This window comes from Peromyscus maniculatus, chromosome 18, assembly GCF_049852395.1.
Source record: "Peromyscus maniculatus bairdii isolate BWxNUB_F1_BW_parent chromosome 18, HU_Pman_BW_mat_3.1, whole genome shotgun sequence".
Classification (NCBI taxonomy): Eukaryota; Metazoa; Chordata; class Mammalia; order Rodentia; family Cricetidae; genus Peromyscus; species Peromyscus maniculatus.
This window is the reverse complement of record NC_134869.1, coordinates 35,294,571-35,315,264: the sequence shown is the minus strand read 5'-3', so window position 1 is coordinate 35,315,264 and position 20,694 is coordinate 35,294,571. Positions and strand designations below refer to the sequence as shown.

Genomic DNA, 20,694 nt, shown 5'->3' with positions numbered 1-20,694 from the left:
GATGATGGCTAAAAGTTGCCTCTCAGGTTACCTATTAAACCATATCCACACCGCTGGAGCCCGTTCCTTCCAATCTTCCTGTCCCTACACCCACCTCACTATTCTTTCCTTAAGGGGTCAATACTTCTCTTTCTTATCTATGGAGGCCATTCTTTTGTCATCAGTACAATCAGTACACTTGCTGTACTTATGGGCCCTTGGAAATGTTATCTCAGATCCAGCCTGTGTAGATAAGAACCCTGCAATGACCCAGGTTGAGCCTGCTCAGAGTCAGCAGCTTCATTTTGGTCCATACTGAACCTCATCCAATCTAACATGCTTTCCCAAGACCAGTTGCCCCCCTCCCCCCCTTTTTTTTATTGTGTTTTGAGACAAGAATCATGCAATGAAGTCTCAGCTGGCTTGTAAACTCCCGATTCCCTTATCTTCACCTCTGGAGCGTGCCGCTGGGTGAAGACGAGAATGGCTGCTTTGGCTCCTGGTTTACCAGTTGTCCCTCCAACCTTACTGTAGGGAGGCAGGACGACATGGATTGTTCATTTTCATTTTCCGTTTCATTTTCCTGTCAGCCACTTTTGGCATTAATATTGTCCTGTAAAAGTTGTAGATTTCTCAGAAGTTACAAATACAAATGTCTCCTATGATAGCCAATCAGATAATGAGTAAAGCAGGACTATGTCCAGCAGTGGCTGAACAAGAAGGCTCAGGCACCCCATGCTTGAGACTTAGACATTCTTTTCAGAGGAAGGTTTATTTTGGTTGACAGTTTTGGAGGTTTTGGTCAATAGTCTTTATAGTCACTGGTTCTGGGTCTGAGCAAAGCAGAGCATCGTGGTGGTGGGAGCAATATGAGGGAGGTTGTCCAACGAATGATGGACAGAAAGCAAGAGGAGCCCAAAAATCTGCATTTTTAAAAAATTGAAACTTTTTTTTTTTAAACTTAATTTTGGTATCTAGTTAAGCTGTATTTTGAAAACTACCAGACTACTATGTGGGCTAAATGGTAGATTTTTGCTGACTCAGTTTGACTCTGACCCTTCTGCCCAAACACCCTGGGAACCTAGGGTTCCCATCCTGAGCACCTCTTTTATGACTATTCCCACAATGCCCTGCACTAACATTTCTAATCCACGGGCACTCATGGAATGCTTTCTTGTTTTATTGTTATCTCCATGTCTATTTTCCTCATTCACTTCATTCAATGTGGGATTTTTGTTCGTTTTAATGCCACAGCCTCTCCCCTGTTCCTTTCACTAGACTTTCTCTCTTTACTCTTTTCTCTAGATTTAAGTAAATGCAAAGAGCGTCAGGGTAAGGAGATGCGGCCCGGAATATGCCAATAAAAAAGGATTCTGTCTATGTTGACACATGACTGAAAAAAAAAAAATGGAGCTGTAAACGGAGAACTCGAAATTCTGTTTAGGTTTGCATGATTCCTGGTTTCTGCCGGACTAAAAGAGTGAAAATCAGTCCACGCCGGAAGGAAAGGCTGTGCTGAGGCTACACACGGATACCGCATCTTTTCCCCCACCAGAAGCAGCTACAAAACAGCATTCATCATTTCTGAATGATCACTGCTCTTTTACCCACGAACACTAGGTGTACCTTGTCATTCGCGTTTGTTATGAAATTGTCCTAGCCTCATGATCGCATCCAATGCCTTGCTATTCCCCGTTTTTCCTCACCTCCTCAGAATCGAGGTCCAATCCAGAACCGATCCCAGCTCTCCCTAGACCCTCCTCAGATTCTTTTGGCGGGAACCTAAACCTTACAAAGGGGTTTCCTCCTCCATCTCCCCCCCTTTTTTTAAAACTTCTGGCGCCTTCCTCCCGATTTACAAATAAATCTGGTTTTGTCCGATTGCAGGTTTCATCCTGGTGACCTTTGGTTGATTCGGCTTTAACTGGCTAGCTGAAGGATCTCTAATCGGTCGTTTCCCAGTCGCTCTCTGCTAAATGTGCCCCGGGCGCTGTACAGATTTACAATCCCCCTCCTAGCCCAAACCAGAAACAAATCCTTTCTACAATTGTTCCACCAGCCTCCCTCCCAGCCCTATTATTTATCCTCTTAAAGATGGCTTTAGTCATTTTTATCTAGGTCACACTCCGGGGCTTTCAGTTCTGAATTCCTGGGTCGTATCAAAATGCAGCAGATGGCAACGTGTAGGGGCCTTTGACCTTGCAAAATTAAACAATCATTTTAGAAACGCACCAGCGCTCCGTCCCGAAGCGGGCGTCCCGTAACAAAAAGCTTTCCCAGGACGGCAGGTCCTGTCCTTGTTTCTTCGGGTGTCCCCGAGGCCAGGGGCAGAATGCATCCTTGACCTCGGGGGTGGGGGGTCATGCCCGTGGCCCTCGGAGCTTCCCAAAGAAGGGAGAGGGGGTGTCCCCCGGTCCTGCACTGCACCGCTTTTTCCGGGGTGGCCGGAGCCCGAGCAGCACCGGCCTCGGGGACCGACCGGGACCCGCCCCCGGATGGCAGCGAGCGCCCACGCCCAGCGCGGTCCCGTTGTCCCGGCGCAGTGCAGCAGAGCGCACACACACACGCACACGCAAACACGCACACACACGCAAACACACACACACGCACACAATCCCCGGCCCGGGGCTCCCGGACCGCGCAGGCGCACGCGCGTCGGGACCCGCGCCCTGGGCGGGAGGGCGGGGCTGAGGGGGCGGCCCGGGGACTTGGCGGCGGCGGAGGGCGGGGGAGAGGAGGAGGGAAAGAGGAAGAGGAGGAGGAGGAGGTGGAGGAGGAGGAAGAGGAGGAGGACGCGGCGGCCGCGCCGCCCTCGCCGCCGCCGCCGGGGCTCGCGCCTGGCCCGCGCGCGCTCGCCCTCCGCCGCCGCTGCCGCCGAGCCCCGCGAGCGCCGAAACGCTTTCTCCCGGCATGCAGCGGGAGGAGGGATTTAACACCAAGATGGCGGACGGCCCGGAGGAGTACGAGGCCGACCCGGGCTGCGTGCCCCTTCTCCACCCCGAGGTGAGGCGGCCGACCCCGGGGGACCCCGCGTGCGGCCCCGCGGGTTCTTCCCCACCCCACCCCAGCTCCCTCCCAGCCTCGCCCGGGGCCGGCGGCGACGCGCCGAGGGCGTCCGCGCGCGGTGGGCCGTGGAGCGGGGAGGTTTGGGGGTGGGGGGGCGGAGGCTGGAAGGAGCGGGTCCAGGCCCGAGCGCCGGCGGCGGCGAGCGGATAACGGGGAGGGGAGGAGAGAGAGCGGGGCGGGCCCGGGCCCGGCCGGGGCGGGCTCTCTTGCTGGGACGCCGTCCCTGGCGGTGCCGGGATGGAGGAGGACAGAGGTGGGGAGGCGGACGGGTCCGCTTTGTCGCCGGGCTGCTTGCTTGCTTGCTTGCTGCTGCTGCTTGCTTGCTTGCTTGCTTGCTTGCTGCTGCTGCTGCTGGTGCTGCTGCTGCTTCTGGGTGCTGGGGCGACGCGGACCGGGGTAGCGGGGGGGGGAAAACGGATGCTGACACTTTGGAACCTCGGCCCGAGCCCCCCCTGGGCTGGCTGCAAGCCTCGCCAAGGGCGAGGAGGGAGCGCTGGCCTGCTTTTGATTTTCTTTTCCCTTGCTCCATCCCTCCCTTCCATCGTGGCGAATGACACTACTCTCTCCGTTAGTTAGTTAGTTCACCCGTGGCAGGGGGCGCGCGCGCGCGGGGCGGGGGGGGGGAGGGAGGGATAGTAGTTTGTTGGGCAAAGTGATGTCCTTCCAGGATAGGTCATCGCTAGCCACCACCTCGCCGCTCAGGGTGGCGAGTTTAGGTGTTTTAAGTATTTGCCCTTAAGCCATTAATAAAAAGAAAAAAGAAGAAACAGGGGTCAGAACTTTCGGAATACCCCCCCCCAACACACACACACCCCGCACGCGTTAGCTTGTCAAAGTACAGCTGTTTTAGGAACCGGGTGTGTGTTGGGGAGGTTAGATGGTGCAACACGTTTCCCAGCGTTTCTTTTGTATCTTCTCATGCAAGTGGACGTTTCTGTCCCAGATCGGTCGCATCCCGTAGTTGTTTACCTCCCGGTGTGTGGCCGAGCTTGTGTTGAGTGAAGACCTGAAAGCAAAGCTTCATGCACTCGGGGTTTTTAACGGTGCCCGGTGAGGTGCGGGGAAGGAAGGGAACAGGGGTAGCGCAGCGCCCTGCAGAACTCAGGTCGTGTCTTGAGGTTGGATATCGTGCCCAAATCTGTGGTGTTCACCGACAGGGTGAACAAAGGTGGTTACGTGGCGTGTCATTGATTTTTTTTCTTTCTGGATTTTTGTGTCTTGAGAAAATTGTGAATAACAAGGACCGCTTTCTCATCGTATGTTCATTCTCCGTCATCATCTTCATTCATAACTTGATTATACACACACACACAAAACTGGACAGTTTCATAGAAATATATGCCTGGACAAGTCTCATTAGAAAAAGTTATTTTGGGTTTCTGACAGAACTATGCAGTAGAATAAACTTTGTAAAACATTGGAGCGGTAGGGGCTGGAGAGATGACTCAGTGCCTGAGAGCACGGGCTGCTCTTCCAGAGGACCTGGGTTCAATTCCCAGCACCCACATGGCAGCTCCCACGGGTCTGTAACTCCAGTTCCAGGGGATTTGACACCCCTACACAAACATACATGCAGGCAAAACACCAGTGCACATAAAAAAAATAAATCATTAAAAAAATTGAAGTGATAACAGTCTTAGATTTGGCATTAGAGATATTTCTTTTGGTTTACACTTAAGCCCTAAAAACATGTCCAGAAAGTTTTCAGACATTGTGTTGTAACTGTGGTTAAGGAATATTTCTATTCATCTGTTCCTGTGGGTATATCTCAAGCACTTAAAGTATTTTATATATTTTAACGTTCTATGACACTCAGCGGCAGTTTGGAGGTGGAAAGAGTGGATTAGGCATTCAAGACTATCCTTAACAGTACAATGAGTTGGAGGCCAGCTTGGGCTAGCTTGGGCTAAATGATACCCTATCTCAAGAAACCAGACCAAACTAAAAAAAAAAAAAACTTTCAGCTTTGTAAAAGTGTATGTTGTTTGTTAACCTAAACATAATTTTGCAGGGCGTGGTAGGTCGGGTCAGGAATGTCTCTGAGTTTGAAGTCAGCCTGGTCTACATAGCAAGTTTCAGGCTATCCAGGGCTACATAGTGAGAACGTGTCTCAAAAACTGTTTTGGTTTTTTTTTTTTTTTAGCCTGCTAATAAGTCTAGAGATTGGTCGATAAGATAGAAAGCTTGAAGTTTAGGTGTCATCAGTGTGTTATTAAATAGATGGTGTATTACTAGAAAGTCAACCTCCCTCCTGTTCAGTTGAAATTGGTATGGTGTAGATTCCTTTTACCAGTACGCACAAGGTCTAGTGGTTTCAGTTCTGGAACTCTGGGGGCGAACTGAAATGTCATTATTTTCTCTGGTTAGTTTCTCACACCTGCTGTAGACCTGGCATTACTCCGCTACTTACATGTGTTAGGAGCAGAGCAGGGCATGGTATTTCTCTTGAGTTTGTGAAATTGGGGCGATGATGATGATGATATTCATGCACTTCACTAATGGTCCCTTAAGGAGGTTAAATGAGATCATGGAGAACACAGGCTTTGGGGCCAGAATGATTGGGATTACCCTTCTGATGCTTCTGTTTTATCTCCTCCTCTTCCTGCTCTTCCTCCTCCAGGCAGGGTGTCTTGTAGCCTAGCTTCCAACCCTCTGTGTAACAAAGGATGACCTTGAGTTCTGATCCTCATACCCTGGATCGTAGGTATGTGTAGGTATGTGCCTCAGCACAGTACTGGGGGTTGAACCCAGTGCTTTGTGTACACTAGGCAAGGAGGCCAATGGAGCCTCCTTCCCAGGCCTGGATTCCAGTTTGGAGTCCTCAGCAATGAAATGATAGGAAGTCAGAACTTCTTGAAGCTTCCATTTGTCCACTAGAAACTGTTGATGTTGCCAGAATTTGTTGAGCTGCAAGAGAATATATGTCGGTTATGAATGAACGCACTTTAGGCGCTCTGTTAAGGTTCTCTTTCCACTCACTACCAGAAGAATTGTTACTTTCTGAGTAATTTAGAAATTCATGTGGGTTTTTATTTTATTGGCTTTGCGTATCGTAGAAGCATTTCAATTTACTTTTTTCTTTAGATTTAATGCTGTCACAAAAATAGTTTTTAAGTATTTGTTAAATAGACGAATTACTTGTAGGATAGAGGGGTTAGCTGTTACCAAAAATGGTAGAACACATCTATAATACAAATACTTGAGGAACTGAAACAGGAAGATTGTGAGCTCCCTACTAGCCAGAGCTACAAGGCAAGACTGTCCCATCTACTATAGATAGACTCCAGATAGATAGAATCAGCTATTGCTAAATCACCAATTGTGTGTTAGCTACCCACTGTTAAAACCCATTTCAGACAAACATGGACAATGACATAGTTTTAGAGATATTTTTGGTAAGAAAACCTTATTTTAAATGAGATGCCATTTGTTTAGTGAGTCATGTAAATACTTGTTTATTAGATTTGGACCAGGTGTGTGTCCTGAACTCAGAATTGTGTGATTGTGCGTGCGTGCGTGCGTGCGTGCGTGCATGCATGCATGCATGCATGCGTATTCAAGAAGAGGCACTAGAGGATACTGGTTAAAAGTGGGTTTTGCTGTTCACTGTCATCGTGGTCAAATTATATTTTCCTCATTTGTAAAGCTAGGTTGCTGTTACCTACCTTTTAGAGTCACTGTGAGCATTCATATTAGACAAGCTATGTTTGAAAAGCAGCTCCATCACACATTCGGACAGATCACATAGTAAATACGGAAAGGGAAGTTGATATTACCATTGCTCTGTTGAAATAGGTGATAATTCATTTTGTCACAGAACAAGAATTAGAGGCTATTTGGAACTAGATAAACTGTCCATCCGTGGATTAGGGCTGGTCCTGGCTCTGTAACACTGAGTTAGCAGATGCTTAACTGCTCTGAGTTTCTTTGCTTTTCAGACAAAGAGACTAGACTAGATGATCCCCACGATCTCTTTGAACTCTGATGTTCTGATTGAAGTTGTGATTGTTTTTTTCAGGGTAATCAACTCGAACATCTAACTGTTATAGCAGTTATAACAACACTGTTTTAGATCATGTGAGTTAAAATAAAGTGAAATGGTTACTATGTTTTCCAGAAAGTAACAGTCTAGTTGGGAACATCAATGTCTGTCAGACCCTCAATGGAGTCCAAGTCAGTGCTGACTGGGGTAGAAGAGCCCGCTGTCAGTGCCAGGTTCCTGTCACTCAGGATAACCTGTCAGGAGATGTAGAAGAGGGACAGACCATGTGCTGGTCTGCAGTCCAGCAGTCTCTTGTTTCATTGTCTCGGAGCTTCCGCAGATCAGATCAGCGCCTTAATAGATGATCACAACACCCCTCTGCCAGCGTATCGTGGAGCTCTGTGCTTCAGAAATCTGACAGCATTGGACTGGACTGGACTGGACTGCCTAGATCATCTGGGCTTTCCGCTCACTGCTTTCTTTCTTCGTCCCTCGTTTCTTAAGTCTGATACTGCATCTCCCCCAACTCCCATAGCCTGTGTGTTTTAAATGGCGGCACTTTACTTTACATTTGTTTCTAATCCATTTTCTTTTCTCATGATTTGTCTTGGTTGAATAGTGAAGAAAAACATTACTATACTTGCTGACTTCACAGGTTTTCTTCATAAAGTCTCCCTTTTCAGGCTTTAGTAGTGATGACTTTGCTTTTTTACATCTGTACTTTCCATTCTGTTATGTAGTTCTTTTCTTCTGTTAGGTCATTGGCAACTCTGTCATCAGATTCGTGTTTGTAGACAGTTGATAGATGCCTTTTTTCTTTTAGCATTTTTTCCCCCTTCGAGACAGTGTAGTTTTGATGGCTGTCCTGGATCTCGCTCTGTAGACCAGGCTGGCCTTGAACTCACAGAGATCCACCTGCCTCTGCCTCCTGAGTGCTGGGATCAAAGGCGTGCGCCACCACCGCCCAGTTTAGCATTGTTTTTTAATTGGGTGTGGTGGTGCATGCCTTAAACCCAGCACTGGGAGGCAGAGGCAGGTGGATCTCTTGAGTTTGAGGCCAGCTTGGTCTACAAAGTGAGTTCCTGGACAGCCAGAGTTAAGCAGGAAAGCCCTGTTTCGAAAAACAAACGAACAAGATTTATTTTTATTTGTTTATGTGCATGTGTTTGTGTGAGTGTGTGTGCATGCTTATGGAGGCCAGATGGGGGCAGCAGAGCCCCCTTGAGCTGGGCAGTGTGAGTGAGCTGTCATGTGGGTGCAGGGAACTGAACATGGGTCCTCTTCAAGACCAGCAAGTGCTCTCCTCTTTTTTAATTGAAGCAAAAATGCTCTAAATCATATCATTGTAATTTAGATTTTAAAGGCATAATAACTACTGAGTCTCTTATATAAATTGAAAACAAGATTAACCATATACCATAGAGTATAATAAATTCAAAGTTGAAAAGTATTAGGACCAAAATTCTTACTTGGTTTGAGAAAAATAAAATACCATTTTTCTGTTCTATATTTATTATTATTATTATTATTATGATGATGATGATGATGTTAGGCAGAGCCTGATGTAGTTCAGGCTGGCCTGTAGTTGACGATGTAGTTTAGGTTGACCTGGAGCTCCAGATTCCTTCCTCTGCACCTCCTGAAGTACCTGGCTTACAGGTGTGGCCCAGGTGATGGTTTATTTTAATTGTCAACTTGACACAATATAGAATCATCTGAAAAGAGTCTCACTGAAGAGCTGTATAGATTAGGTTGGCTTTGGAGGATTGTCTTGACTGCATTAATTGATGTAGGAAGACCCAGCCTTGAGAGTGGGTGACACCATTTCTGCTGCAAGCCGCAGGAAAATGTAATGGAATTCAGCTACTATCACAAAAGCTACTACTTAGAAAAGTCAAGAACTTCTCCAAAGGTTAAGCCATGGCTTGAGAAGTCTTGGTGATATTTTAGCTTGCAGGCCACGCTTGTATGTGTGTGTTTGTGTGTGTGTGCGCGTGTGTGTATGTATTAGCTGGTTCCTAAAATGATTTTCTTGTGTGCTTCCAAGAACTCCTAACAGTGTATTTATCTAAGATGCCTATCAAGCATCCAAGACCAAAGGAAACAACACCTGTCTCTTAGGTCAGGCGGATAGCTTCATTTCTTGTGCAATTTATGGTGAGACCCTCTTTCCTTACAGCCTTACTAATAGACCCCTAACTTCTTACCTAATCACTTCTAGGAATGTAGACTGAGCACATAGATCCCCTTTTTGATATACTAACTGGTCATTAGCACTCACTTGACCTCCTCCTTTACCACTCCCATTTTGGGTGGTAAAAGAAAGGCTGACAGTCACTGCCTGAGGAAAATTCTTAGCTATCTTTATGACCCTGAGAATTCAAGCCTGGTGACCTTGCTCAGATTGCTTGGGTTTATAACTGAATTCCTGAGAGACTTGGGGAGAACCGAGAGGGAAGAGGAGGATTTTAACTAGAGAACTTGAGAACCAGACGGAGAAAAGATAACAGAACAACTAGATGGGGAAGAACTAGGTTGAAGGGCTAGAAGAGAGGACTAAAGGAACGAGAAGGAAGATGAGGAAGAGCCAGATGGGGAAGAACAAGATGAGAGAGAAGGAGATGGGAGAGGAGCTAAGATGGGAATTAACTAGATGGATGAGAACCTAGAAGGGGCAGAACTAAGATAAAGGAATTAAGATAGAACCTAGAGGAGAGAGCAGATAAATGTAGAGAGAAATCAGGCAAGAAAGGAGCTAGGTGTGAGAGCAGAATAGAAGCTTGTAGAGAGAACTGACACAGAATTATAAAGTGTGGACTAAGGAGTTTCGTGTACATAGATTCATTTCTTATCATCAAAGATTAATTATCAGCTGGTGTAGATTCTTCCCAGACCCTGGGAGGACTATCGAGGGGCTGGACCCCCATATTCCCATTACATTCCCCCAGGTTAGGGTCCTAGACAGTAGGCACGCGTGCATTCTCTCTCTGCTCTTGACTGGATGTGACTAGTTCTTGATTTCTTGACTTCCTGTTATGACTGACTGTAGCCTGGAATCATGAATTGCAATAAACCCTTCCTCCCCTAGAGGTTTTTTTTTTTGGAGGTGGGGCAGTGTCAGGGCATTTTATCATAGCAACAGAGATGAGAGTAGGACACCCACATTCTCATCTTAAATTATTTAAGATAATTTGTGAGAATTATCTTTAAAGTCTTGAGTGGACCATGGAGTGTGTAGATAGGGTACTTGTATTCAAATCCCAGTTCTGTTACTTACCAGATGTGTGACCTGGGCAAGTTTTGAACTCTTTGTTGTACCATCTGTCTAAGCTAACACCAAATTATAATAGTAGATTATTGTAATGACTAAATGAGCTGATTTATGCAGTTTTGTATCTAGCCATTGATAAACACAGTAGATCTTAGCTATTAATGTAATTGTCTTAGTTACGGTTTTTATTGCTGTGAAGAGATACTATGACCATGACAACTCCTATAAAGGAAAACATTTAATTGGAGTGGCCCGAGTACAGTTCAGAGGTTCAGTCCATTATCGTGGCGGGGAGCATGGCGGCATGCAAGCGGACATGGTGCTGGAGCTGAGAGTCTACAGCTTGCAGGCAACAGGAAGTCAACTGAGACACTGAGCGGTATCCTGAGTATAGGAATCCTCAAGCCCGCCCCACAGTGACTCACTTCCTCCAACAAAGCCACTAACAATGCTAGTAGTGCCTTCTAATAGTGCCACTCCCTATATGAGGTTATGGGGCCAATTCATTCAAACTGCCGCAGTAATAATAGATAATACCCAGACTGACAAATTGAGCAGTAGTGGTGCATCTCTCCATATATGTGCACACACACATATAAATGTTAGGTTAGAGACGAGAGAGACTGAACGACCGAAGTAAGTAATACTGGTTGTCTCAAGGAGAGGCAGAGGACTTTTTGATGAACCCTTTTGCCTTACTTGATTGTCTTGTATGAGTGTTTGTAGAACATCACGAGTATGACTTTGACCCTTTGGTAAGCCACAGAGTAATGAAGTTTGTGAAATAACACATGGTGAAACAAAAGATCGTAGTCTTTCAGATATTTCAGGATAGATGAAGAGGAGTGAGATTGAATGTCATATTAAAAAAGTGGATTGTAGGCTTCTAGGGTTTGCAGAGGGTGCTGTGGTTGGACAGTTAAGGTGTCTTTAAAATGTAAGCTGGCTCAGCAGGTAAAGGCACTTACTGACGAGCCTGACCACCTGAGTTTGATCCCAGGGACCCACATGGTAGAAGGAAAGTGCTAACTCCTGAAATGGTCCCCCACGTGAAGGCCGTGGCACCCCCCCACATGTAAAATAATGAATAAATATAAAAAAAATGTAAAGATATATTAAATGTAACGTGCTTTAAGCAGAACGCCAAATGATCTCAATATCAATCACAAAAGTGTTTTGCTGTTAAGATGCATAAATTCTCTTTAAAAGCATCATGTCAAGATACATGATGTGAAAACATAGAATAAGTAGAAAAGCATCACGTCATTATATGACTATGAAATCCGCTGAAATAAAGTACGGTGAACCCTCAGGCTGTGAAAGGGCATAACTGTAAAGAAATCAGTCCCTGGGACTGCCAAGAGGTAAACAGTAGTTTCTATGCAGAAAGGAATTTCTGGTACCACCAAAAACAAAATTCAGAAGAAAAGAAAAGGAAAACTTGCCACTCAGTCCGCTTTCTTTAGACTTAATCCATCCCTACTGGAGGGTTTCCCTGATTCTCAGAGTCTGCTCCGCAGTGGGTCTGAGTGTCACTGTCGATATGCAGATGAGATGGCTGAGTGGAGCCGAAGCGTTTAGGTATAGCAGATGGCTTATGTTTTTAGTAGTTGCCATATTTATTCTAGGGCACTTCTAGGGCAAATGTATGATTTTTCTGATTATGGCCACTTTCTAATTTACAAAGGATTTAATGAGAGATGAACAAAACTAATTTGATTATCCCTATTTTCATGGGGGCAAAACCCTGTTTTTATACTGATATTGAGTTACTCTTACTTCATTAGAAACTTCTAGTTGCAGATGTCAACAACTCAATTAAAAATCAGCTGGCTAAGAAGGAGGATTTAATATGCTTTCTCAGATCTCTTGTAAGGCCATGTCAGGGTGCAGCTGCACTGAAGGACAGCCGCACCAGGGCTCAGACTCGTTCTTTTCTCCCTGTCTTTCTTTCCTCATAGAGAGCAGCTCTCTCTAGTCTCTGATGTAGACATGGACGCCAGGTTTATTTATTTATTTTTATTGTTTGCCCACACCTCTCAGACCGTCTCTGTAGAGAGGGACTATGTTGTCTCCGTTCCACATTGAAGAGTAGCCCAGGCTCAGGTTTAGTTTCTGAGTCTACTTAAGGCCATCAGCATAGCCGTTGTCGGCCGGGACACCAGGACTGGAGCTGGGGGAGGACTAGCTGGGCACACCAGCCCAGCCGTCATCTGTGATTTCCAGCGGTCGGTCATGTGTCATTTCCATGCGTACTTGGAGATGTTATATCGAACTCAGTTGTGCTGCACAATACAACTTCTAATGAAGTACCGAGTGGCATTTGTTATGAATAACCTAGACCAGGAATTGATAAACTTTTTTGTGCAATGCCACATAGTTAACATATATTTTTTCAAAACTTCAGACTGTATAGTTTCTGTAGCAATTGCTGGATTGTGCTGTTGTCTAAAAGCAGCTGTAAGCAATATGGAAATAAATATGCATGCTGTGTTCCTGTAACAGTTATTATAAACTCAGATGATGGGCCATGCCTCACCAACCTCTGATTTAGAAGAAGATATGTGGAAACTCCCAAGAAGTTTATGTTCAAGAAGAAATGTTAAAGAATATTTCCGCATATTGGAAGCTCTTACTCTCCTATCTTAACTTTATCATAACTTCATCAGGAAGACTTGGGTTAGATGAAGAATATATGTGTATATTTAAATCTGAAGGAGAGCCTTGCCACATTAAACATGCTTCCATACAGAATTCTCTAATATATGCATTTTTGTTACTTTTTTTAAAAAAAAAACTAAGGGGATTCTTATAAGCACCCCTCCATTTTTTTCTCCACTCTTCAGTACCCATTTTGATATATGGGCAGAGTTGTATACAGGAAGAGGAAGAGTACTAATCTGACATTTAATGTATGAGACATTATGCCAAGTACGAGACATTATGCCAAGTTCTTTTAATGTTATCGCCTCAGTGTGATACATAATAATAGCAATGCTAACACCGACACGAGCTAACATTATTCTAAACATTTTTACATATTGTTTATTTTCACTGCTTTTGTGTGCCTATTTTTCAGATGAGATAATTGATGTAAGTGGAAGTCAGACTTGCTGTCAAATGGCAGAACTATATAAATCCAGGTTACTTTTGTATTTGTATCATATTTCAGTGTCACAGAAATGACAGTTACAAAGTTGGTTATGGTTTGGTAGGCACCAGCTAGCTGTTGTTGCAAATGTCTCATCTATGTTGTTTTTAATCTTTTATTGAAGTTTTTTTTTTTTTTTTTTTTTTTTTTTTAAGCTATTTTGGTTTGGTTTAAGTTATAGTCTATAAAGCCGGGTGGTGGTGGCGCACGCCTTTAATCCCAGCACTCGGGAGGCAGAGGCAGGCGGATCTCTGTGAGTTCGAGGCCAGCCTGGACTACCAAGTGAGTTCCAGGAAAGGCGCAAAGCTACAGAGAAACCCTGTCTCGAAAAACCAAAAAAAAAAAAAAAAAAAAGTTATAGTCTATAAACTTGAGCAGGAAGTACAGGGAATTCTCATATCCCTCTTGTCCCCGGTTCTTCCTAGTCTTCCCCATTATCAGCACACAGCAACAGAGGTACATTTGACAATATTTCACTGTCACTCCGAGTCCATACTTTTCACTCTTGGGGTTGTACAGCCTATGGCTTTAACAGATAGATGTGTGTTTACTATTGTAGGAGACTCCCTAAAATGTATTTTTTACTTACTTTGGAGCAAAAGTCACCTACATTAAATAGAAACCATACTTGAGATTTTGTTCCTTGGACAACAGTATGCAGATGGTGTGTGTAACGATGTTTATAGCTCTAGCCTGGTCAATCAATAATCAAGCTGGGCATGGTAGTTCACATCTGCTGTAAGCCCGAAACTCTGGAGGATGTGGCAAATGGTTATTGGACGTTTGAGGCCAACCTGAGTTTTTATATATGTGTGTGTGTGTGTGTGTGTGTGTGTGTGTGTGTGTGTGTGTGTTTTACAGGCCAGTTTGGGTTACATAAGATACTATCTGAATTCTTGTAAAATGGAATACTATTCAGCTCTAAAGAAAAATACAGTCATAGAATTTGCAGGAAAATTAATAGAATATATACTATTAAGTGAGTTCACACAGACTCAGGAAAAATGTATATTCTCTCCCATATGCAGAATCTAGACAACAGTATAGGCATGTATATAAACAAATGTGCATGTGGGGATGGTGTAGCATGTAGAGATGAGGACAAGAAAGGCTAAATATTACGGCATGAGGAAGGACTGAGTGCAGGTAGTAGACATGAGTTAGGAAAGAGTATATAAAGCTAATTGTTTTTCTGATTTTAAGTCTGTTCAGATTTTTCAGTTTTGGTGGTAGATGACTACATAAAAATATATTTGATAGTAAAGGTACTAAATCCAACATAAAGCAACACAGCTTTCATAGAATGACTACTCAAAGTGTATAGAAGAAGTTCATTGAGACCTATAGACTGAGTCTGGTTAATTTGGCTTGTGATGTTTTTTGTTCGTTTGTTTTATATTTTTCTGGGACAGGGTCTTACTATGTAGCCCTGGCTATCCTTGAACTCACTATGTTGAGCAGGATGGCCTCGAACTCACAGAGAACAGAGATCCACCTGCCTTTGCCTCTGCCTCTTGGAGTGCTGGGATTAAAGGCGTGCACCACTATGCCCAGCTAGCTTGTGATGTTTTTTATTTGCAAGTTTTTTACAATAAAGACAACCAATATTCTAGATTTGGTGTATTGGGGGGGGGGGAGAATGAGAATGAATGTATATACATAGATGTATCTGATGCATGCACATTGTATGTGGAGACCAGAGGACCTTAAGTGATGTTTTTCAGGAACTGTCCACCTTGTTTGTCTTTTGAGAAAGGGTCTCATTGGCATGAAGCTCAGTGATTAGGTTAGGCTACTTGGCCGAAGCGCCCCTGGAAATTCTGTCTGTGTCTCCCCAGTGCTGGGCTTACTAGTGCATACATGCTACTTCACTTTTTTATGTGGGTCTGGAGATCTGAACTCAGGTCTTTATGATTGCATGGCAAGTATTTTATTGACTGAGCATTTTCAGCCCTAACTTCATTTTTCACCTTTGGATGTTGTTGAGTTTAAAAGAACATGGATGCTTATGATCCAAGTTCAGGTCCTCTTGCTTATTCAGCAAACACTTGACTAACAGCCATTGAGGTCATGAAATGATATGTTGTTCCAAACGTCACATCCATTGCTAGAAACTCTGTTCTTGGGCAAATTACTATTAGTTTAGGTGTCTTGGTTTTCTTTCCTGAAAAACGAGAATAATAGAAATATGTCTTAAGGGCTCTTTATAAAATTGAATGAGTTATGTACTAAGTGCTGTGGGTTTATCATTTCCAAACTCTGAAATTGAGATTTGTGTTTTGCAGTGAGTGGTACCTTTTGCTTTGGCCGTGTAGTAGTAAATGGCTAGTTCTCACCCTAGTACATAGGCTGTCTTTGATTGTTCCTGACAGCATAATTGAACACCTGCAGCCCTTCATTTCAGCCATCAGTCCAGTGAAAGAATATTTGAGAATGTGTGATTGTTGGCTCTGTTCAAACTGTACTAAGTTCTAGTAAGATGAAGAAAATTGCAATTCTGGAACATGGAGGGTGTAGCTTGGAAGGAGAGCCCAAAGGTACCAGGTCTTAGGAAATGCTGTATTCTGTTGTTTTGGGTGGCTTCTACATGGTATTGTCAACTGTAGGTTAAACAGTGATGGAGAGGAGACCCACTCTGACCTTGAAGATTTGGCAGTACAGCAACCAGTTAAATATGTCTCCAACCATAAAAGATCTTTTAATTACTATAAATAATCCTCCAATTCATACGCAACAATTCTAAGTGATAAAAGTGTCTTGTAATAGTTCCACTGGCAGTGGTTTCTCTTTGAGATACATTATAGTTAGTAATGGTGTGCTTTACAGTTGTAACCTCTCTAATTCTTCGAAACTGTCAGTATCTATTCCAAAGGAAACTCTGCTCCCCACATTCTGGTGGGGAGAAAACACCAGCGTTCCTCAGGAACTTGTGAAGCAGGTTCCCTTCCAACAAAGGAGTCGGTTCTTTTATCACTGGCAGAAGGTACAAATGGCTATTTGTAGTGCCTATCAGCACACCAAAGCACACTGGCCTCCAGGCTCACTCTCGACTACAAGTCGGTAGCTCTTCTACCTCCTTCCGGCTCTGGAGCTCCACCCTCCCTCACCCCCCAGGCTGTTCATTTCTCCTATGACCTGGCTCTTGGTCCCTCTTTGTCCGTCATGTCCCACCCCTCTCCCCTGGCCGAGTCCAGTCTGCTGGCCACATTCAGTCTACTACCTTGTCTCCCTGCTCTGGACTCTTCCAGATGCCCCTGGCTGTTCTCTCCCATGTCTATAGTAAAACCCTTCCTTCCCCTGGCCCTGCATCATGTCCTAAGTTTATAGTCTGCAGATAAAGTTTAGAATAGTACCCAGGAAGTAAACTTGGCTGTATGTCCTGTAAATGTTAAGTTTTGAAAGATGTAGTTAGGTTTTAGAATTATGTGTGTGTGCTGCAATGGGGTTGTACATGAATGCAGATGGGTCAGAATCCTGGAGCAGGAGGAGCTCCTGGACTTGTCCTTCAGGAGACACTGGGAGCAGCGGTTCTCTGGCAGAACTATGCTCCTCTCAGCTGCTGAGCCACCCCTCACTCCAGCTGTGAAATTAGTGTTCCTGTGCATTTCAAAAGGAGTGCACAGGGATGAGAATCTTGCTTTTTTATTTTTTTCCGTTTTTTTTACTCTGAGACTTTGTTTGTCCGTGTACCTTCCCTGAAATTGTAAACACTCACCACTCTTGAGTGTTTTGTAGGTCTAATTATGACTAAATTGTAAACACTGAATTCTTTGGAACATTTGGATATGTTGGTATAGATATGCAGGATCTTGTTTACTTAGAGAGTTAACTAACTTGATTTCAAAATTTTCCATTGTTTAACTTTTTTGTGTGGATGTGAGACAAAGTCTCATTTAGTTCAGGCTGGCCTTGAATTTGTGATGTAATCCAGGATGACCTTGAACTTCTGATTCTATTGCTTTAAAATGCTGAGATTGCAGGTGCTCCACTACCTGGGGTTTAAACTAGGCTTCCTGAATATCAGGGGAGAACTCTACCAACCGAGCTACATCTCCAGCCCCTCTTTTGTTGTGTGTGTGTGTGTGTGTGTGTGTGTGTGTGTGTGTGTGTGTGACTGAATGTAGTCTAGTCTAAGAAAAGGAGCAAAATTGTGGGGAGAATGGAGCAGCCTAGAGCCTAGCATTCTAGCACAGCTGACTGAATATAAATGTAGGCTTTCTGAATGATCTATCACGCTAACATGATTTGTTCTGTTTTATTGGATGGCATATGGATTTTTTTTTTCTTTTCATTTTTTGGTTTTTCGAGACGGGGTTTCTCTGTGTAGCTTTGCGCCTTTCCTGGATCTCACTCTGCAGACCAGGCTGGCCTCGAATTCACAGAGATCCGCCTGGCTCTGCCTCCTGAGTGCTGGGATCATAGGCGTGTGCCACCACTGTCCGGCGGCATATGGATTTTTAAGATATGAAGAATTGAAGCCACACCATTTTTTAAGCATTTAGAATTAATGACATCATTGTTGAAAATGTTAGCTGGTATAGGACAGACACATGCTCCTCCCTGCAGAGACAATGCCGTCACTACTGTGGACTATGCTGAGAAGTTTTTTGGGCAGATAGAAATATTTCAGGCACACACTTACATAATTTTCTTGTTAACATGTAAGTAGTATGTTTTAAAATTTGTAGTGTTTTTATGAATGCTTTTGGGGCATAGTTCTATTTCAGAGTAAAATAATCTCACTTTTGTGGTGTTTAGACCTGTATTTTTCTGGGCAGTAGCCACCAGGCATGAGGCTTTTTGAAATAAGTAAAGTAAATTAATAAAATGAAAATTCAAATTTCACCCGTAAAACTGAAATCCTAAGTGTGTAATAGTTTTATGTGGCTAGCAACTATTGCTTGACGGTACAGAATGAAGGACTGTGTCTTCATAATGGCACAAATTCTTTTGGACAGCATCCACCTTTATAGGTTTTCTACATCTTTCAGAGACATCGTTTTGGGGGCTGGAGATGCTTAGTTGGTAAGTTTGCTGTGTGTGTGAGGATGAAAACCTGAGTTTAATCCTGAGCACTCATGTACAAGTTGGGCTCAGCAGTGGTGTGCAAGTGTAACCTTGGAGCGTGGGAAGAAGAAACAAGATTCCCAGAGCTTGCTGGCTAGCCAGTCTAGCCAGATGGTGAGCTCCAGGTTCAGAGAGAGACTCTTTCAGAAAGGAATGTGGAGGGGCTGGAGTGTGCTCAGTGGTTAAGAGCATTTACTGCTCTTCCAGAAGACCAGAGTTCACTTCCCAGCACCTACATTGGGTGGTTCACAACTACATATAACTCCAGTTCCAGGGAGTTTGGCGCCCTCTTTTGGCCTCTTAGGATACCATACATAAAAAATAAAAAAAGATGGAGATCAGTTGCGGCAGACACAGCACGTTGCAGACACGGCACGTTGTTAACCTTTAGTCTCCAAACTCATGTACACCAATGTATTACATGATTGGAATAATTTAGTATGTAGCCATAGAGGATTGATTGGATTTTTTTTTTTACTCACCATAATTCATGGAGATTTGTCAAAGGTTTGTGGTTCATCCCCTTTTGTTACTGATTCTTATTCCATAGTATGACTACACATACCATTTTATACATACATTGTAAATTACCTGGTTGTTTTTGGTTCTTAGTGACTATAAAGAAGGTGGCTTTAAATAGTTGTGTACAGATATTTGTGTAAACAAACACAAAGTTTTGATATCTGGGGAAATGCCCGTGAATGCAGTTACTAGATCACATGGTAGTTGTACATTAACTTCTTAGGAAATCAAGCTGTTTCCATAGTGACTATGCACTTTACATCCCATCAGCAGTGTATGAATGATAGGATCTCTGCATCCTCACTGTAGTTGTTGATGATGTTTTATTATTTCATTGTTGTGGCTTCTTTCCAATCTGATTTTAGGATTATTTTTGTGATTAAGTTCCCTCTCTGTAGGAGAGCCCTGACAGGGATACAGGGGTGTGGATTTAGGGTCAGGTGTATGCTAGCCGAGATAGGAGGGCATGAACCAGAAAACATTTGTAGTAAGTATGAGGGGCTAGAGGGGTGGGTTGGAAGTAGGGAAAGAGAGGAGGCATTTGATGTCTTTCCTCAGGATCATGAATGTGACAGTGGTCACCTCATTCTGGGTGTGGATTTAGTTAAGAATTTTAAAATGATTGCACGTATGTGCATGATGTGTGTGGGTGCCTGTGTCGCCACACGTGTGTTCGTTCAGAGGACAACTTAGCAGAGCCGAGTCTCCACAGCCCTGTGCAGGTTCCAGGGACTGGATTCCAGTTCCCAGGATTACCCAGCAGGCACCTGTATCTACCAGGCCATCTACTGGCCCCATTCAGGAGTATTCTAAAGCAAACACACGGATGAGGAGCTTGTTTACTCGGGTACTGATAACTGCCTGTTAGGTTTGTCCTGGGTGACAGCTGTGGGTTTGTTAGATTCGGGGTTAGGGGATAAGGAACAGACTTGCTCTCTACAGTCACTCAAGTGGGGAAGGTTTTAACTAGGCCAAGATGACAAGGGAAGACTTGGTTTCAGGTATTTTATGTTGAGCCTAAAAATAGATGTTCAGGCAGCAAGTCTATTAAATTATGACTTTCTTTTCTCCTTCTCTTTTCTTTTTTTCCATGTATGTGGTTTTTATATGGGTGTGCATGCCCTTGTCTGTGTGTGCTTGTGTGCGCGTGCGCGTGCACGTGGGTGTCTGTCTTGATTGTCCTCCACTTTGTACATTGAGGTGGTCTCTTGCTGAGCCTGGAGCTCACCGTCAGCTAGCTGAGCTGACTAGCTTGCTGGAGAAGCTGCCCCTGCTTCCCCAGGGCTGGGCTTAAAGGCAGGTCACCATATACATGTGGCTTTACAGAAGCAGTCACTTCATCTGCTGAGCCAGCTCTCAGCCTGATCCCCATCTTTCTTTTACACAGTGTCTTCCCTAGGATTGCTATTGCTGTGAAGAGACACTGTGACCACATCCCCCCCCCCCTTTTGTTTTTCAAGACAGGGTTTCTCTGTGTAGCTCTGGCTGTCCTGGAACTCACTCTGTAGACCAAGCTGGCTTGAACTCGCAGAGATCTGTCTGTCTGCGTCTGTCTCTCTCTGCCTCCCTGAGTGCTGGATTAAAGGTGTGTGCCACCACCACTCAGCCATGACAACTCTTATAACTGGGGTGGCTTACAGTTTGAGAGGTTTGGTC

General features: G+C 44.2%; 1 protein-coding gene across 4 annotated transcripts in view; it reads left to right on the top strand.

Moving 5' to 3' along the window:
* Positions 1-2,794: 2,794 nt before the first annotated feature.
* Zdhhc17 (zDHHC palmitoyltransferase 17) overlaps positions 2,795-20,694 on the top strand; it is a 71,868-nt gene continuing 53,968 nt past the window's right edge. The window contains exon 1 of one of the 4 annotated variants that reach the window (XM_042263572.2): positions 2,795-2,982. In XM_042263572.2, the coding sequence (XP_042119506.1) occupies positions 2,890-2,982 (93 nt within the window). In that variant the 5' untranslated portion in view covers positions 2,795-2,889. The remainder of the gene's footprint in view (positions 2,983-20,694) is intronic. The other 3 variants (XM_006974446.4, XM_076553879.1, XM_076553880.1) reach the window with 3 other exon arrangements.